The sequence below is a fragment of the Puccinia triticina genome, chromosome 17A (assembly GCF_026914185.1).
Source record: "Puccinia triticina chromosome 17A, complete sequence".
Lineage (NCBI taxonomy): Eukaryota > Fungi > Basidiomycota > Pucciniomycetes > Pucciniales > Pucciniaceae > Puccinia > Puccinia triticina.
The window spans coordinates 3,829,043-3,848,695 of NC_070574.1; the positions used below are offsets into that span (position 1 = coordinate 3,829,043).

At 45.9% G+C, this 19,653-nt stretch overlaps 4 protein-coding genes across 4 annotated transcripts; 1 reads left to right on the plus strand and 3 right to left on the minus strand.

Annotated features, from left to right (window-relative positions):
- Positions 1 to 1,300: 1,300 nt before the first annotated feature.
- On the minus strand, positions 1,301 to 2,332 carry PtA15_17A367 (uncharacterized protein; the record flags this gene model as incomplete). Its single annotated transcript, XM_053164476.1, has 3 exons — positions 1,301 to 1,656; positions 1,875 to 1,988; positions 2,074 to 2,332. The coding sequence occupies 3 exons, from the start codon at positions 2,330 to 2,332 to the stop codon at positions 1,301 to 1,303; spliced, it is 729 nt and encodes a 242-aa protein (XP_053028440.1).
- A 2,180-nt stretch (positions 2,333 to 4,512) lies between these two features.
- Positions 4,513 to 5,532, plus strand: PtA15_17A368 (uncharacterized protein; the record flags this gene model as incomplete). The annotated part of the gene is made up of 2 exons (XM_053164477.1): positions 4,513 to 5,254; positions 5,324 to 5,532. 2 exons carry the CDS (start codon positions 4,513 to 4,515, stop codon positions 5,530 to 5,532), a joined length of 951 nt encoding a protein of 316 aa, XP_053028441.1.
- Positions 5,533 to 7,103: 1,571 nt separating this feature from the next.
- On the minus strand, positions 7,104 to 9,739 carry PtA15_17A369 (uncharacterized protein; the record flags this gene model as incomplete). The annotated part of the gene is made up of 10 exons (XM_053164478.1): positions 7,104 to 7,108; positions 7,206 to 7,493; positions 7,592 to 8,064; positions 8,259 to 8,404; positions 8,475 to 8,599; positions 8,685 to 8,916; positions 8,995 to 9,147; positions 9,221 to 9,460; positions 9,541 to 9,623; positions 9,685 to 9,739. The coding sequence occupies 10 exons, from the start codon at positions 9,737 to 9,739 to the stop codon at positions 7,104 to 7,106; spliced, it is 1,800 nt and encodes a 599-aa protein (XP_053028442.1).
- Positions 9,740 to 13,757: 4,018 nt separating this feature from the next.
- Positions 13,758 to 14,321, minus strand: PtA15_17A370 (uncharacterized protein; the record flags this gene model as incomplete). The annotated part of the gene is made up of 1 exon (XM_053164480.1): positions 13,758 to 14,321. One exon carries the CDS (start codon positions 14,319 to 14,321, stop codon positions 13,758 to 13,760), a length of 564 nt encoding a protein of 187 aa, XP_053028443.1.
- Positions 14,322 to 19,653: the final 5,332 nt, after the last annotated feature.

Here is a 19,653-nt window from a genome sequence, read left to right on the forward strand (position 1 = left end):
TATATCTTTCCATCACCTCCCTCTGGTTTTCTCTGATTGCTTTTTTTCTCTGTTCCCTCCCCTATTAGCATATCTTTTGTTTTTGTTGGACGTCTTTAAAAAAGTGCCTTGCTAAAAAATGCTGGTTTTCCGTGTTTACACGCGGCTTTCCGCGCTCTGACGCGGTTTTTTATTTTGTGAGGTTTGCGGCCAGCTGGAGGTGCTCCTCGCAGCTTGCTGTCATTTCCCAGTGAGCTGGTTTGTCCCAGGTCAACATGACACCCGGGCACCAACATCCATGCGAGTCAGAGTTATCAACAGCGGAGAGTTGGGGATGGAATATATACATTCAAGAACACATGGGGATTCCTCTCTTCTTACGGACCATACGATGTACTGACAGGTCATTAGTTTTATAGGCTCTGTTACTTATTTACCTTGGATAGGAGAAACGTTTCATGATGTTGCACAAGCCTTTGGGGAGGCATGCACGCCTGTGCATGGATTTCATGAGGCCTGCTTTTAGAAAAATTGAAGCCTACATTTAGCTGGCCGCTATAGGATAAAATATCAAGACTGGATGACATATCAAATCTGGGACCCTTGCAGATGTTGACTTAGATCCAAAAAGTCTAGATTTTTCCAGAGAAATCTACCTTTCGGCTTCTGGGAGGCCTGCAAATTTTGACGGGAAGTCATCCACTCTTCTTCAGCCTCAAAGACCTTCAAATTTGCATTGACATGCGTTTCTTACTAACATTTCAGTAAAAACATTCAGGAAGAACAATGGTAAGGGCCACGTTGAAGCTTCCAACACATCAATTAAATAATAAAAGTTCTACATTGTTCATCAAGACTATGAGCTTGGTTTGATTGATACTTCTGATGTGTAGTTTGTCCGTAGCACAAGTGCAAGCTTTGTACCAAAAACCAATCGCCTTGACTTCGATCGGGTCGTACATGTTGCGCCGATGTTTGTCTTTCTCAGATAAGCGTAACGGACCAGTAAAGGCGTTGCATGGAATCACAGCCTGGGAAGAGTGGGAGGAGATGGGTTTCTGGGCCAACGTCGACGAGCTGGGAAACCACATTCACTTTTCGAGGGGCAAAGACCGAGTCCCACAACTCTTTCCACGTCTTGTTTTTGTGGATGCAGTAGAAGGAGAATCAAAACTACGGTCAGCCCCTTGATGCTCAGGTATCCAGAATTGCAGCCAGATTGTAGGTTAACGGGGCTTACTTCGGGAGAGTGAACATACATCCTTCGTTTTCGGAGATGAAGAATGAGTTATTTAATGATTTAATATCCAACTGGTAGTGTTCAGGTCGAGCTGGGGAAATGTACGAACTTGTGACTCTCGAGTCCTTTTTTGACACCCCCAATGTGCATGCCAAATATGGAGCTGCCGACTTCATCGGACAGTAGCAAAGCGCAGCGCTCGGCCAATTGCCTCTGACCGGCTTCATCGAAGAAGTGGAAGAGTTGATTCAAGGTTATGAATCTGGCTGCCCCCTTCAAAGGGTTAAGGTCTTTCAATGCATGAAGATTGATTTTTGCTGGGTCGACCTTAGCGGTACTCGTGACATCCAAGACTTCGGATTCGAGGACGTTTCCCAAGAAGTACGGGATCGGGCGGTCAGAATCTCTGAACAGCTTATACCCCAACGGTTTCCACTCTAGAGAAGATCAAAGGGGTATTTGGCGCTCAGTTCTTTCCATGGATCACCTTTTCATGATAGAGAACATACCGCTAGCGATGTCCACGCCAATAACATCGTCACGGTTCCATCCGTAGTAGATGGTCTGCCTCAAATCCGTCCCCACTAAAGAAACGGCGAGATTCAATCACAAGTCAGTCATCAGTTATCAACGTGAGTAACAGTGAGTTACTTACTACAAGCCCCGATGTCAAGGAAAATCTTGCGGGTGCTTGACTTCTTTTCTATTTCTTTGCGCACGTTGTGATAAAAGGGGTGACGGGCTATCATACCCTGCAAGAAATAAAAACCTGTTTCAAGCAATCAAGTATATATGCAAATATAAGCCTCTGCAATTTTGGTAAATGATTTCTGAAAGGCGCAAGTTCAACTCACACAAGATGCATGGAAAGGGGAAAGCCTTGCAACCTTCCGCTCGAATCTCAAGTATGTGAGCTTTCAATTTCTCAGGATCTTGGATGCCAGTTGCTGCTTTGTAAAAAGTTAACTGCCCGCTCATGAGGGGATCGTCGAGCGGATAAGGTGCTTCGATTCCCTTCTCAGAAACTGGCATTTGGGCCATTGCGGGGCCGAACTGGTTCCCTCCGACCATCGCTTTCTCTTGGTTCTTTGAGTTTCCGTTGGATTTCGACATGATGATGAGGGTCGAAGTGTATCACTGAGTGATTCTAGCGGGACTGTATATGCTTGATATCAAGGAGGTTTGAATAATGGTTGTGATGATGAATTCTGGTCTGGATTGGGGCGCTTATAAAGTCTCAGACGAGTCAGTGAAGCCTCTCAGTATCTCCACCTGCCTACCTACTCCTGCCTACTCTGGCTGTTGTGCAAGTGGGATGTGTGTGAGGGCGGTACCATGCCAGGGGAATGAGAAGGGCATCAAGCAAGAAAGATGCAATGTTTCCACATTCGGCATGCCTTGGTGTACTTGGTTTCTTGGCTCAAAAGGTCAAAAAGGCAAGAACATTATGAACGGTCCTCCTCTGGCTGAATAGTACTCCTCTACAAACGATCAAGTGAAGGTATGTCGGCCGAGGTCGGCGGCTCCTGGCTGCGAGGCACAGGGGCGTGGCCAAGCAGAAAATGAAATGCTTGGACGAAAACTTGCTTGCTGCTACGGAAGCCCAGGTACGACAGCATCCTGCCATTCCCTAAATGCTGAATTCCCTAACCCAAAGTCTGAAACCCATAAACCCGTCCAGAAAATCTGAAACCCATAAACCCTGTATTCCCAATCTGATTACTCCAAGTTCGGAGTTTACAGCGTACAGGTACATATTTATGATCAGAAGGGAATACCTCGAGGTACAAATGTTTCAAAAAAATGTGCGGCCGCTCGGTGCGATCCTCGCGCCTCCTCTGTGGGTCTCAGGGACCTGGTGCATCCAGCCGCGGCATAACAGCCCTTCCCATCGTCCCACCTGCGGACGATCGAGACGGCTCCCGGGCCGACAGTTAGTTGCCCAGCCAAGGGCCTCCCATCCTCACCGTAGTCGCCAACCAGCCAAGCCAGGCGGAGACCTCGGCGCCTGCCAAACCCCCACCCGGACGACTTAGGGGACGGGAAATTCCCGACGGCTATGCGGCAAGGCGTTGCGATGAGAGCCCAGCAGGCGACCAAAAGCCCCCCAAAATGTGTGCGCAGGTCATCTTCAAGCAGTCATCATTACTGTCATAGCCACCGTAGGCGGGACGCCAGCCAGGGCGCCAGACCCGCGCAAGGGCCTGGCGTTTTGATTGCAGACTCAGATACGGCGCCACCCCCCTCCCCTGGGCGTCCCCGAGGCGCCCATCTGGGGCCGTTTGTAAGGTGGGCCTGCACGCGTAGGCTCAGCGCCACCTGGGTGCTTTTGACTTGCAGGGCCACGGGGCCATCGGGCACGATCGGAGGGCACCCCAATCGTCCCGGTGTGCACATGGGCAGCCATCTATGTACATGCAGAAATGGCATACGTTGCAGTGCGCGACCCTTCCTACGCATTTCCAGATAAATTTGGGCTGATCCACAGCCCAATTTGCTCTGAACCTAGCGCTCCAATGGAGGACATATCCACTTCCAACTATAGTACTGAGACCGAGGGAGGGCTATGACAACTTGTGGGATTCTGATACCGCCCTTCCATCTACTCCCCCACCGGAGGACCGTCAAAGACAATTTGTGCATTACCTCCTCTCAAAAGCGGGTCTGTACAGAGACGTTGCTCATACCTGGGCTTCCGTATCATGTTGCGCTTGGAAACGATAGTCAAATTTTTTGGCTTTCAAGCCCATGCCTGACTAGGCTTGGACTTCTTCAGCCAACCAACTATCAGGTGGCCAGAACCTGTATGCAGATTGAATGGGACACCTGGGCCATAGGGGTTTCCTGCCAAGGCGCAATTCCATGGTGATACAAGTCCTCCTGCAGTGCAACCCTTGCTGGACACCGGTCACCAATGGCTAAGTACCATTGAGGATAGTGTAACAAAATTTACACATATATATATATGTATCATGAGCAACGTATAATTTTTCCTCCAGTTCTGCAGTTTTTTCTTTTTTTGATTCCCCGACTCTCCTTCAGTATTCCAGTATACTCTCTCACATACTCATTTGACCATACTAGCTTTCCTGATTACACCAGTTACTGTTGAAATGCCAGTCTGCACGAAGTGCGGGTGCTGGTCCAATCTTTCTCTGGTTGGCAATTTATGTTGTGACTGCCTTAAATTTCTTGGTGTCAATGTCGAGAAGATGCAACATCTCTTCAATTCCGGCGTTCCTGTGCCTTCATCATCAACATCTCCCGCGGCTCCATCGCAACCAAACGCCCCAATGAGGATAACTACTGCCCCTTCTCATTGTCTTTCCACCTCTACTTCCCAACCCGGCCAAAGCAGTTTGAATGTTCTGAAGCGTCCCTCTGCCGCACAGCCCTCATTCCATAGTCAACCATATCAAACCCAGTCCAATCCTCCTGATGATGCCGGTTCAATGGCACATTTCCGCAGAATCACCAAGGAGAAACGGGTTAAGCCATCCAACTATGGCCCAAGTGCCAAGCGCGGTAAAACCACTGCCAGCTCCCAAGCTGCAGAAACCTCAGTAAAGCATCATGCCTTTGGTTTTCTCTTGTATGAATCCAACGAGCTTGTAGTTAATACCGGAATCCATCCAATGAAGCTCCCTTGCGATATCAACAACCCAAACCTCTACAACGACCTCTGCACCCAACTCTGGGCCTTTTTTTCGCTTCAGCTCACTGCTAAAACAGACATAACAGCACTTCCCCCCAACCCAGAAGATTTCCTTTGCCTTTGCGATGGAGAATCCCGACTTCCAGACCAAGAGACTCTAATTGGTGTCCTCAAAGAAGCTAAAGGGAGGAAAACTGCCCACATCAATCTTGCATACGATCACCCGTCCCCGACAACTCACTCCAATTCTGACAAATCTGCTTCCCCAAAGAGATACACCACCCAAAGCTCAAATGTGAAGACAACAACCAAGTCTGCTGGCCCCAGCCAAGTGAAACCAAGCAAAAAGAAATCTCCATGGGCCCTTGGCCCATTAGCTGGTGAGAACACTTATTTGTATTACCTTTTTTCATACTCATGCTGACGCCCCCACTGCTTTTTCACACTAGGTACAATGGTTGCTCGTGGAAGCCAAAGCCTTGCCACTAAGATGGCCTTGTTGAGTAAACCTTTACCATTATACTTGGACATTAATCGTGATGGTTGGATGGTTGCACAACAACTCTTATTCCATGGAATGGATTCTGCCCAGCTTGCAACCGAACCCATCTCCATCAAAGTCAACAAAAACAAAGTGATAGGCACGGGAGGAATGTGAATCACCTATGCTGCTCAAGTCAAAACTACGGTTGACGGATCCGACATCATTACTGATTATGTAGCCAAGGTGATGAAGGACAGAGTTTCCCAAGACTTGAATCTCCATGCAACAGATGCACGCATGTATGAGGCATGTGCACTCCTTCTTCAAGAATATAGATCAGTCATTGAGGCTTGTCGAACCCTGCCAATGAGTACCAAAGCCAAAGCAAAGGAGATGCAGGTAAGTCCCATGCTAACATAGTTCAATGCTCACAAGCGGTTGAATGAGCTCCTAACCCCTGGTGTACATCCTCTTCCCCAGATAATTCGGCATTCTGTGGTTTTCACTGGTGATTTGATTGTCCCTGGAGAAATATACTTCTTTGAAAAGCGTTTAACGGGAAGTTATGTCAAATACTCAAGTAACACCAACTTCAACGTGCCTACAAACCAACATGGAATGAATCCCAAAATTCTACATCTGATGGACGCTTTCACACACTGGACTTATAATGTGTCCAAGGGGAAAAATCTTGTGGGAGACTTACAGGGAGTTGGTCCCCTCATCACCGACCCACAAATAATTGACTTGGATGAGTCGTGAGCAAAGTTCATAATCTTATCCACTCCCAAAATCATACTGATCAATACCTTTCACAGCCTCTGGACACAAGGGAATAACTCTAAATTTGGAATAAGCTGTTTTATCCGAGACCACAGGTGCAATGAGGTTTGCCAATCCATAGGGCTTCCTCAGGTTGGAGATTCTGAATGGGAAACACAGCAAGCATCTGTTTCCAATCAACATGCCAATCACGAAACTCAGTCCTTCCATTCAAACCAACCTAGACCCAACAGCACTTCTCAACCGCGAGGATCATTGACAGACATACTCATTGATTCTGATGTAGAAAGAGTCCTTCCTGATGCAAATAGTTTTTTCCAGACCAAAACCACATTCAAGAGCCCCCAAAATACCAGCCACTAGCAGCATTTTTTTACTCTCTCAATTTCATTGCACTTTTCTTGAAACCATGTCAGACCTTCTCTTGTGATTTTGTTTCTTCCTTTGCTGATTTCACATTATGATACTCCTTCCTTCTGATCATTCACATTCAACTTTAATTGTTTTTTTTTGCACACTCTTTACTGATGAATCCTTTTGATCTACAAAAAAAAATTGTTTTAACTCGTATTTTCTATTCACAAAAAATAAAAAAATAAAGGTGAAAACCGATTTTTCACCGAAGTATCTGCACCAACAGAGGCATTTTCACATATTTTATGAACCAAGTCATTCAGTAGCTGATAAATTCCTGAGATTACAAAGAACAATGGAAAGCAACTGGTTGAAATCTGACTAAAGGAAATTTTTGGTTTACAAAGCATATTAATCACTAAAGTAGCCTAAGAGCTCATCAACTCCGCCAACATATTTATCAGTATCATCATCATAATCACCCCGGATGTATTTTTGGCAAGTCTGACTGGCCTTTGTAGCTACCTGTAAAGCTATGCCTAATTTAGTATAAATAGTGGGTTCATATGGAAGTAAAGTGCCATGTGCATATTCTTGAGCACAAAAGATCATCCTACAAATGCGATGTGGTTTGAAATCAAGGGCAACTCTAATATCTCTAAAAATAAATTGTCCATTTTGAACATCATATCCTGTGGTTGCAATCTCACCCGTGATTCGTGAGGTTGGAATGACCAGAGCAAATGCTAAAGGGAGCTCAGATAAATTGCCACTATCAACATGCTGGTGATTGTAGAATCTGTTGGAAGAGAATGCCAAGTTAGAAGCAAATGCAAAGGGTGATTCGTCACCTGGGACTTTGGGGAAGTTGTTGTCGGCAAAAGAGGGGATGCCGGATCGTTTCATGTGTTCGTGATTCCTTTCAACGGCAACATCACCAAATCCGTGGAAAAGTTTCCAGACTACTTCACCAGCTCTCAGTGATTCACCCATTAGAGCTTCAAATCCCAGAGGATTAGCATTGATTCAAAAATCATCCACATGATTCCAGCACATTTTTGAGATTTTGAGCTGACCGGGTTGACAAACTCTTTACACTTATGTAAGAAGAGGAGACACAGGAAGTTGAGATCTTCGAATTGTTCTGTCGTCAAGTCGTCAAAGTTCATGAATTCCACTATCCCCACGACTTCACTTGTCCTCTCGTCGTATATCTTGTGGTAACCCGAGTCAAGAGAGATGAATTTTTCCTTCACAGTCTGAAGCGCAGATCGATTTTCCTCCTCTGTTGGCACTCGGGCAACAATTGTGGCTTTTGAGGGTGCAGGATTGTTGATCGGATCTTCCTCATGAGCAGCTTTGAGTTCTTCTTTTCGCTCTTTTCTCTCGTTATAATCTTTGGTTATTTCGGGAAACAGGTCGATTGGTTTCACCTTCCGTGTTAGAATTCGGCCTCCAGGCGGGGGTGGAGCACTCGTGAAACTTTTCCTGCAGCTCTCCTCCCGTTTATTTCGCTTCCTTAGGGTTAGATAAGCGTTTCTCCTCATGCGCTGATTGGCGTTCTGATTACTGATTTCAACAAATTCCATATGAGCAAGGTGTATTGTTCAAGTTGAGTTTGTTGAGGCAGTAATCATAGTTCCCAAAAGCAAAGTGAAGAAACAGATATCCAACCAAAAGAAGCAGAACAAACAGAAAAGAAATAAAGATTCAAGTAAGTATTTGCAAAAAGAAAATGAGGAATAAATGCAGAAGTTACAAACGTGCGCCGTTTTCGTTTTTTTTTGGAAGGCTTCGCAGAAGCAGTTAGCTTTGAATTACAAGATTTTTGATTGGCGCTGCTCGATTGCGAAGGAGATGTAGACCGATCTGATGAACATGTGGATTGATTGTTGTTTTGAACAATCAACTGGAATGTAAACCAGTACGTTGTTAGCTTTTCAGTAGGGAAAGAAAGAGACAACTGAAACATCACGAACCAATGAGTCATGCTGAGGAAAAGTCCTTTTTTGATTATTGTTAGAACTATTGGCAATGCTGGCTTGTTTCTTGCTAGTTGCTCGAGGTCGAAAATTATAACAGGCACCAGTTGGATTTTGAATCGCTAGGGGCATAGGCAACAATTCATCAACAGAAGGATCAATTGATTAGCTGTTTAGCAATATTGCTTGCAATAGGTGTTCGCTTACATTCAGCCGTTGGGTTAACGAGAGCAGCACCTGTCGAAGGGCAGCCTTTGATTGCATCGATGGTACTAGCAGGAGCAAGATCAGATGTTGGCCTCACTTTCACCGTACCATTGGTGGCAGCAGAAGTCTTTCGGGATAAACAGGCTTGCATTGCCCTTGTAGTATCAGCATCGTGCGGATTTGGACGAGTAGATAGATGAGATCTTGCTTGTGGTTTAGCGGCATGACGATTCTAAGCATAGAGACGCGAGCCTTTGTGATCAGTTCAAAGCATATTTATAAGGGGGGGGACAGTATGGGAAGAACAAACTTGAGATGGCTGGACATTACCAGCGTCAGCGGTATTGGAACGAGTATAAACATTGGAACTTGTGTTTTTTTTAACCGTACTATCAGCGATACCCAGTGTCTTTCGCAACGGACGCCCTTGAATCACGCCAGCAGCACAATCTTCAGAGTGATCCTGAAGAGTAGATGAACGTTATGTCAGTGACTGCACCATCATCAGCAGATATGATATTCATTGAAGAACGAACTCGATGTGGATGTATTGCATGCGATTTCACGATCGCTTCAACTTCACCGTCAGCACCGGCAGGAGTTGTTTGAGACAGACATTCTTGAATCGCACCGGTAGTATCAGCATCATGAGGATGTGATGCATTCGAGAGATTTGTCCTGGATTTCGTTCGAACAGCACTATTAGCGATAGCAGAGGTTTTTGGTGATTGTGAAGAGCAGCGTTTCATCATGCTAGCATGGGCGCGACAAGGATCCTGGAGATAGACGAATGTGACTGTCTGATTAGTTCAAGCACAACAGCAGCAGCGGAAGAAGTAGTTCGCAAAGAACAAACTTTAACCGGATGGACAGTACCAGCGTCAGGATGATTCCGGTAAGTTGCTGTTGAACGAGTCACGTCCGCATATGATCGTTGGGCTTGTTGTGGTAATCTGATGATCAGAATCGCTTTGATTTGGAGAAAGCGAAAGGAGCAAACCTGAAGAGTTGGCAAAAGCTCTTTGCTGGAGAGTTTCAGAGGACATCTTGGCCATCGTTATGCGTGTGAATTTGATGATCGAGGGAAGTCGAGATCGTTCGAGCAACAGGAGTAGTGTCGCAATCGAGAGATGTGCTTGATGCTGGTTTGGCTGCCAAAGGCTGTGGACGAGTGAGGGCTTCGCACCCAGGATGAGGGGCTTGAGTTTGAGTGAGCGCCGCGATCGGGTGATCGGGTGATCGGGTCCACAAAAAGATCCTGGAACATCGCCGGGGGCAGTCAAACCCGCGATCTGCCAACTTCTGCGCGCTGCCTCCCAATCACAATTGACCAGACATACCTCTACTAAACTTCAATATACCGCAAAGAGGAATAAAAAAGATTAATACAAATTCAATTATCAAGAGTTTGGGATCAACCAAACCAAGCCAGAAAACACAATGAGAGATAAAGATTCAAGATTGAGGTAAAGGGATGAAAAACTAAAAAGAAACAGTTTGAAGGCAAGCACATTGTCTTCATTGTACATCCATTCAATAATATTTTTTATTGTGTTGGGTGCTGATGAATGAATCAAGAGGCTTACAGAGGGCAGTGCTGGATGAGGGATCTCTCAGTTGGATGAGTGGAGATGAGCCACAACTGCTATGACATGTTGGCTGTGGGCTGGGTAACACAAGCCAACTGCCCCCCAGACAGTTAAGTGACTGCAGCCCGCCATGGGTACCTTCAAAGGCCCACAGATACCTGCTGAAAGGTGGTGGGTACCTGCCAACAGGTGCAATGCAAAAGAGCCATCTGTACTCTCTTTCATAATCTTGCATCTGTATTCCAGATTCTAGAGATGGCCACTTTGTACCCACCCCGGGTATCCGCTATCTGCTGGAGGCATCATCAACAGTGCCAGAGGCATTAGCAATAGTGCCAGAGACTTGTGCACCCAGTGCATCGGTGTGAGGAGGTCTGATGGGTAATGGTATCTGCTCAGGCAAGTGGGTATATGTGGTGTGGAACTTCTCACAGAAGGGAGAATGAGCTTGTAGGGGAATAAGTAGCTCAAAGAGAAGAGAGGTGTAACGGTTATAATTTTACTTTAGATTTAATTCAACAGTTTGATTTATCAGCTAATTCATCAATTCAATTTATCAAAGATGATGAATGCAAGTGATTTATAATATTACTATCTAATGCCAGCATGGGGAGAAATATTACCCAAAATGGCCTTCTTTTATATATAGACAAAATAACCAATATCAGACTAAGTTTTAATCTAAAAAGATTTACAACTATGTGATGAAATTGTAATTACATATGAGTCTTGGCTTTTCTCTATTTAAATGATTTTTAGTCTAGAATACCTCTTCAAGATGTTAAATAAATTTTAGATGATAATAATATAAGTCAAATGTGAAGAAAATTTCCGTATATCTCTTTTTAAAACTATACTACTTTTATAACTAAAAGTGGCTATTTTAGAGGAATTAAATATACCAAGTGATTCTTATATTTGTAGCTAGAAGGTACCATTTTATGTGCATAAATTTATAGAAAAACTGTGTAATGTCTTTGTGAAAGTGGTATACTGTAATTTTACACATATTTATAACTTTTCAATTTTTAGCTATATTTGCGCACTGCACCTGTTGATTGGGCTCACCACCGCAGATGTGTAAGAATGGTGAAGAAAAGCCTGGGATACACAAACACATATGGGTATCCATATTCAACATGACCATCTCTACCAGATTCACTGTGTGCAATTCCAGGGGTTAATGTCACTTAAAAATGGTGATAACAAACAATCCACATTTGTTACCAGTTCAAGTTGCAGAATTCAGAAAGGGCAGGCTAAATGCACTACCAAACTTTACTACATGTACTCCAAAAATGGAGTGCCCAATTGTGCACTCCAAAAATATTGGAGTGTACAATGGTTCACTCCATGAATTACTAGAGTAAAAATATGGCTACTCCAAAAAATGTTCAAATTTTGGAGTGCACAATCCTTGCACTACTAATATTTCAACTTTTTTTTTCTATTTTTTGCCCTGGGAAATGGAGTGCAACACAATGCACTCCTATACACAACACAAGGTAAACCTCCAAGTCCTTTCAGGGTTGCTTGAACTTGTTAAAAATGGCCTGACTTGCGACTGAGTCTATATATATATAAAGGATTTGGAGTGCCAAGTTTCTTGATCCCTTGTCTATTTTTTTTGTTTGGTTTCCGTATCCATACAGGATAATTTTGTTTTTTGTGATTTTCTTGTTTTAGTCCTTAGTTGATTCGTCAAAGAAATACATTTTCAAATTTTTCTGGATCTTATAATATTTGATGAACTCCAAGTTCTTGAGATGCAAAGTTGTGCACTCCAAAAATCTTGGAGTGCACAGGATAAAAATTGGATTGCATAAATTTTGCACTCCAACATGTTTGGATTGCACACATGGCACACTCCAGATTTTTGGAGTGCACAGGTGGTTTGCACCAAAATTTACCACATTTTTAGAGTGAACATTGGTCTACTCCAATAATTTCGGAGTGGAATGATGTTCACTCCAAAATTTTTGTAGGAGAATAATGTCCACTCCAGTATTTTGGAGTACATGTAGTAGAATTTTGTAGTGCATTTAGCCTGCCCCAATTCAGAAAGACATTCAATTTGTGCTTTTGGTGCAGTGCTCAACAAGCAGGCATATTGAATGCATGTGGAAGCTTGGTGGGCCTATCAAATGTATATTTGATAGGTAAACTCACTTAGCCACCTAAACATCAGTTGGTGCTAGTATTATTAAGCATTTCAGGATGCAAGTATGTGAGACGGAGGTAGTAACATACAAAAAAACTGGAATCAATCAACTGAGGTTGACATGTTTTAAGATTATTGTTTTTCTGTTGTTTTGCTAATTGGAACTTGAACTTGATTCTGATCTTGAATCACGGTCAGTAAAGTATAATTCGGAATCACTATCTGAAGGAGGGGAGGGGGGCCAGTTGTAACTTGGAAGGGGCTGGCCATCAGGGAAGTAAGATTTTATGTATGGGAGCATGTGATCAAAGGCTAGCCAGACTGATCCAAGAGACAGATGGTCAAATCTCAAGTTGATTTCTGCCATAATTGTTGTTGCAGCTTCATGAAACCAAGGTGGAGTATGTGTGAACATTTCTTCTTGAGCTGGATACTCTTGTTGTAAGAATTCCTCAAGGTGATTGACTGGAACCCTGACAATCTGATTGGTTGTGCCAAATGATTTGGGTGTGCTGTATGAGAAGTCAGGAGTGCAAGCAGTAGGAAGTGAGATTCGATGGTCCCAGCGCTTTCGAGAATTGTTTTGAAGTGAAACCCATCTATCAACACTTGATTGTAAAACTGGCAGCCACAAAAAAAGGAAAAGGAGTCTACAATAGAGTTTTCAGTTTATGAGAGGAGATGGCATGAGAGAACATGTGTAGATGTGCTTACTTTTGGACTTCATCCTCTGGATTGTATTTTCCACTTTCAATCTGATTCTGGATGATATCAATCACTGCTTGATTGTGTTGCTTCATCATCTGAGACCAAAGGGCTTCAATCTTTTGGTTGCGGGTGGATTTTGTAAAATGATGTCGGAGTTTGGCTTCTTCAACACTGATGCCGGCGTAGTGATGAGAGAGGAACATCTGTTGGGTGGCCATGTCAATTGTTTCAGAGCCGTAATCGGTAGTCACTTTAAGAGGAATTCCACCAGCTTTGGCTTCCGTTTGCAAAAAGTAAACTCCAATATGCTTCGGGTCATTATTTGTCACATGTACAAACATTCCAAGGATTTTTCTTGACCAGGCGTCGATGATCCCATAGATGCAAATCCCAAATCTTTTCAACTTGTCGTGTCCATTGCATGCCCAGACATGATTGGGACCATGAGTACGGAAGATACGACGTTTGCATGTCTTGCGGAGGCGCTGGGCCAGGCCCTCGGGATCAATTTCTTGTAGTATTTCATAAACAAGATTCCTACATAGTACATCAGGCAAATATTCAAAAGTTCAGCTGAGAATGGAGAATGTGGACTTAAATGCAAGTATTGTCTATTCACCTTGGCAAGCTGATAGCATAGAACTGTTTCAAAATCCGATGCATGCTCCGGTAACCGGCAGATGTCTGCAGGAGCTCTGTTCGGGCATGATTGATGCACTCTACTACTTTTTCAATTGTTGTTTTGCCATTCTGCAAATCGTTCTCAATTTGTTTCAAGTTGAGGAATTTTAAGTACCTCTGAATGGTGCGTATAGCAACATCACGTCCAGTCTCTTTGAGAAGTCGAGCTTTCATCTCGTTCAAATCGAGACCCTTGCAATGAGACGATCTGATGGATGCTTGTACAATAGGGGCTGGGCCCTGGGGAAGGTTGCGCTGTTGGAGGCCCCAGAGCTTGCGCTTTCGATCGAGCGTTCGAATTCCCATCTTGATACCATGATGTTCGCGAAGGATGCGAAGGATTTCAGGGCCATGGAGCTGTTGTGAGAGGAGGTAATGTACAATTTGTCTTTGACGGTCCTGCGGTGTGGGACTAGATGGAAGGGCGGTATCAGAGTCCCCGGAGTCGTCAGAGCCCTCAGTCTCAGTACTATAGTCGGAGGTGGATATATCCCCCATTGGAGCGCTAGGTTCAGAGTAAATTGGGCTTTGGTTCTGCCCAACTTTGCTTAATGTGTAGGAAGGGTTGCACACTGCAGCGTACGCTTTTTCTGTGGAGGGCTACCCATGTACATTTTTTTGAAACATTTGTACCTCGAGGTACTCCCTTCTGATCATAAATATGTACCTGTATGCTGTAAACTCCGAACTTGGAGTAATCAGATTGGGAATACAGGGTTTATGGGTTTCAGATTTTCTGGACGGGTTTATGGGTTTCAGACTTTGGGTTAGGGAATTCAGCATTTAGGGAATGGCAGGATGCTGTTGTACCTGGGCTTCCGTATGCTGCAGCATTTTGACATCGCACTGCGTCTACCTCTTTCAGCTGGCGGCGGAAGATTCATGGGAGGGAACCGGAGCGCAGCAAAGCGCAGCGAGGTCCCGTTGTCCATGGGCTGAAACCCATAGCAACGATCCTTGGGACACAACTCCGAAACCTTCCACGCCCTCCATTCCCTAGGAAGAACGAAGCCTCAGCTGGCAAGGGAAACACCCAAGTTTCTTCCAAACACCTAGACAGCCGTTGATACGGCGACTGGGGCGTTTGGCGCCTCGGAATCGCGTGGAAGAATGAGTGGCCCAAGGGCAGGCCCCGATGGGAGTACAGAGCCGGGAAGGCATAAAAGGAGCGCTGTTCACGCCCTTTCCTGTGGCCCCAGCTCTCGTCACTTCTCCCATCGCACCGAGCACCATTCCACGTTTCCATCCCCTTTTCCTTTTTAGCAAAACTAAAGCTACGTACCATTTTAGTGATAACTTTCTCGCTATACACGTCCAAAAATGTCCGACCGCCTATCCCAACTTGCTAACCGAGTCCGAGCAGCCGCCTCTGGCGCCGCTCCACCAGTGGACGAGGCACAAGCAACAGTGAGCACCCCGACAGCAACCAGTCAAGGAGACCCATCGGCAAGCTCCCAGGAGCTTGCCAGCGATCCAAGACAAGCCGAAGGCCCGCAAGGGAACCAGGCGTCAGCCACGGCGAAAGCACCAAGCTCGAAAAAAGGAGGCGTACAAACACGTAGTGCAGCCAAGATAGGGGTAGTCCCTGACAACGACGAACCAGAAACGTCAAACGCCGGTGCGGCGACAAAAGGCAAAACCAATGCCAACAAACCGATCGATGGACTACCGGAGACTATCTCCCTCCTAGGAGACAAGAACGGTAAGCCCAACACGGCATGATACCTTCATTCAAAACCTAAACGGTTAACTGATACGTACAACTGTCATGATCAGCGAATAAAGAGAAAAGCCAAAAGGACTAGCGATCGAGCTACCATCCTGGCTGAAGCGATGGCAGCGACCAAGGCGGGCAAAAAGGAGAAGGCCACCATGTTGTGGGATGTATACCTCTCGATCACGACCGCCTCGACGGAGCCCAGCAAGATCGTGCCATCCAAGCACGCTCGGGAGGAGTCTGTGGAGTTGCTTGAGCAGTCCATAGACCAACCTGCATTGCGGCGGGAACAAAGAGAAGTAGTGGTACTACAAGAGGGAGAGCTCGATTTTGGTAAGCATCCTTCAAACCAAAAATCTTCTCTCAGGTCGCATAGACCCTAACGTGTCTTGTCCGACAGCCGTCAATGAAATCAACTCCCATAAGGATGTAGGCTTTACGCCTTATTTCGACAAAAACCTGAAAGAACTTCGAGCGCCCATCCCACTGACCATCTTCAACAAGAAATGGCAGGACAAGGCAATAATCCACTGGGTGGAGAAAAGACCTAAGAGCGAGGAAACCGGGTTAGTGCGATGAGATAATGAGTGTTACAACCACACGCAGAAACTAACCAGAGCAAACTGCAGATCGGAAAACCGCAATCGCTACACGGGCCTCCCATACCCCTTGGAATGGACCCAAACGTTTAGCGAGTGGACCACGAACCACCAAGGCTTTTACATTGCCTTGCGGGACGTCTACCACTTCCGCACATTCGCGGGCTGGGTTTTGGTGCACAAGAGCCACTGCGACAAAATCCTGGCTCGACACGGTTTCATGGCAGCCCTGCGGTACGATGTCAACGTGAGGTCGACGGTATTTGCACACCGGGTAATGGTAAACGGTAGGCCATCCGTGGCAGACATATCAGTTTTCAGGCAAGACATTGCAGAGGAGACCTACTCGGACGCGAGAAACTTTGGTGAAATTGGCATGACTGATAATCCTTACGCCAAGAACGGGACCAGAGCAGGATGGGACCCGCTGACAGGCGCCCAAAAACCGCAAAAGGCCTACAACCAGAAACAGGGCTATACGCGGGCTCCCAAGGACGGCGATCAGCCGAACCAACCAGGAGCGAAGAGCCAGAGGACCAGCGGGTATAAGGGGAAGAACTTCAACCCCAAATACAAGGAACAAAAGGCCGCTACCGGAAACGGAGGAGGGGGTAACACCGCTAAGGGTCAAGACAGCACGCCGTAAGTGGCCACTTTTCTGTTAGCTACACCCCAGAGCACCCCCGTGAACCCAGCCTACAAAGTATCTAAAGGCAAGGGAAACTCCTATTTTTCGGGCACAACAGGAAGCAAACCTGAGAGCAACACGAAAACCAAGCGGCACAGGAGTTGTTTTCTAATCTCCATGTTCCTGCATCTATTTTTGTACATAGAACCTTTGATTCTCTCATATGCGGAAATAACACAGCCTCTCAACCCCACGGGGTAATGAGCAGCAGTTTTACCATCAAGTCTTGGCCAGAGGCAGTAAAGTGCGAGATGATTATCCCAGAATGGGAAGACGCGCTCTCGAAAGCCAATCTACTCCCTGAATTCCAGGATGTATTAGACGGTTTTAAACATGGATTTCCTCAAGGGATTCCGCAGCATACAATAGAAGGAATTAAACATTTCACCCCTCCGAATCACGCGTCGGCTCTTTTAGCCAGAGACAAGATAAAGGAGTCAATCCGGAAAGAGGTAGCGGCGAATAGGATGTATGGACCATACACCCACGAGGAAGTCCACAAACATTTCCCGTTCTTCCGATCTAACCCCCTGGGAGCGGTCATCAACGGTGATGGGTCCTTAAGACCAATTAACGATCTATCTTTTCCAAGAAACAATCCAATTGTCCCGTCCGTAAACTCTTTCGTCGACGCCGATAATTTTCCCACAACCTGGGACGATTTTAACCACGTCGCCAGTTTTTTCAGGGGACAAACAGCGCCATGCCTACTAGCTCTGTTCGACTGGGAAAAGGCGTACCGCCAGATTCCCACAGCCCAAGACCAACGGCCATATTTATTGGTACAAGACTTCGAGGACAATCTATATCTTGACACAAGGATAACCTTTGGTGGTGTTGCCGGCTGCGGCTCTTTCGGCCGCCCGGCAGATGCATGGAAAAATTTGATGATGAAGGAATTTGACCTAGTCACCGTTTTCAGATGGGTCGATGACAACCTCTTTGTCAAGGAACTCGACGCGCAAGTAGACATGTTAGAGGTAGTCGAAAGATCCGTGCAGCTAGGCGTGAAAACAAATGAAGAGAAATTCTGTAATTTCGCCGAGGAGCAAAAGTTCATCGGTTTCGTCTGGAACGGTACACGGAAGACAGTACGCCTCCCACCCGGGAAATTGCAGAACAGAATAACTCAGATTTGCGAATTTCAAACCCCGAAGAAGAAATTCTCTTACAACGAAGTCAAAGTCCTGGCGGGCAGACTCAACCACGTCTCTTACCTTTTACCCCAGCTGCGATGTTACTTCTGCGGGCTATACGCGTGGTTAAAGAGCTGGAGGAACAAGAAAGCCAAACGCCCGGTTACAACCACAGTACAGTTAGACCTGGAACACTGGATACTCACACTCTGCTCTTTTAAGGAGACCAGAATGATCCCCAACCCAGAACCAACTGAAATTGGATGGGTGGGAGATGCGTCGACAAGTTATGGCATTGGTGTACTGATCGGCCGCCATTGGACCCGATTGCGGTTGGCGGAGGGCTGGGAAGGCACGACAAAGCCAAAGCGAAATATCGCTTGGGTGGAGACCGTCGCGATTCGAGTCGGACTATGTATGCTCCAGAAACTGGGTGTCCGAGAAGGGAAAACATTCATAGTATGGACAGCCAATACCACAACAGAGGCTGCTATCCAAAACAGAAGATCAAACGATCCGCATGTGAACGAAGAATGGAAGGCCATACAAAAACTCCTAGTAGATCTACAGGTCGACATCATCGGCAAAAGAGTAGTTTCAGCCCAAAACAAAGCAGACAACCTCTCAAGAGGAGACAGCTCGGGTCTAGAGGCACGGGACCGAGTTCTTTTGATGTTGCCGTTAGATTTAGACTCTTTCTTCTGGCAGTATTAATAACCCAACTGAGACCAATTGTGTCGATACGTGTAGCGTGTAAACATTTGTTTTAGATAAGACTCAGAAAGGAAGCAGGTGTCAGAACTTGTAGGCAGGACGCAATTTATGTCGCCGAAGTTGAGGGGGAGGAGTTTTCAAAGAACCCTCCCACCAACCCATTACCACCGCACCCGTAAACCTACCACTAGCCATGGAGGTAGAGAAAATCTCTGATTTCACCTCAAACGGGACTACAAAACTCACGCCTTCCAAACAGGAGTTGCACTACCTTAAGGGGTACGCTTGGAATACACTGAAAGGGTACAATGCGGCAGTGAAGAAACTCAAGAAATGTCTTGCCCAAAAATACCCGCACGGTTTCGAGCTCCCCCTCACGGAAGACGACATCGAGACGTTCTGTTGTTGGGCTGGACGAGACGCGGATAAACCAGAGAGTCAGGATGTAGCGTCTACCACACTAGTGAAATACCTCTCGGGTTTGAAAGCTTGGCACCTATACCACAAGAAACCGTACCCCAACACATGGGAGGGAAGAATTGAAGTCTTCCTGAAGTCATCAGCAAAGGCGGACGCCGTCACACCAAACAAACCACGGAAAGAGGCGATCCACTTACACCAGATGGTCTTCTTAGCGGAAGAATTGATTTGCGGCACAGCGGAGGAACGAGCAGTTTTAGACCTAGCACTTGTAGCTTTCTGGGGCATGGCACGCTTAGCCGAACTCACGTACAACAAAGGAGAAGGAACGTTAAAGAAATCCTTAAAACTACTCACCTCGGATGTATCAAGGGAGGACCCAGAGCAAACCATCCTAACACTCCGTAGCGCAAAGACATGCAAACCAGGAGAGACTCAATTGATCAAACTGCCAAGCCTGCCGAACGCACTATGCCCAGTACTAGCGGTCAAACGACGTTTAGATGAGGCACGCAACGGAGAGACCTCGCTTTTTGGCTACAACGTCGAAGGGACA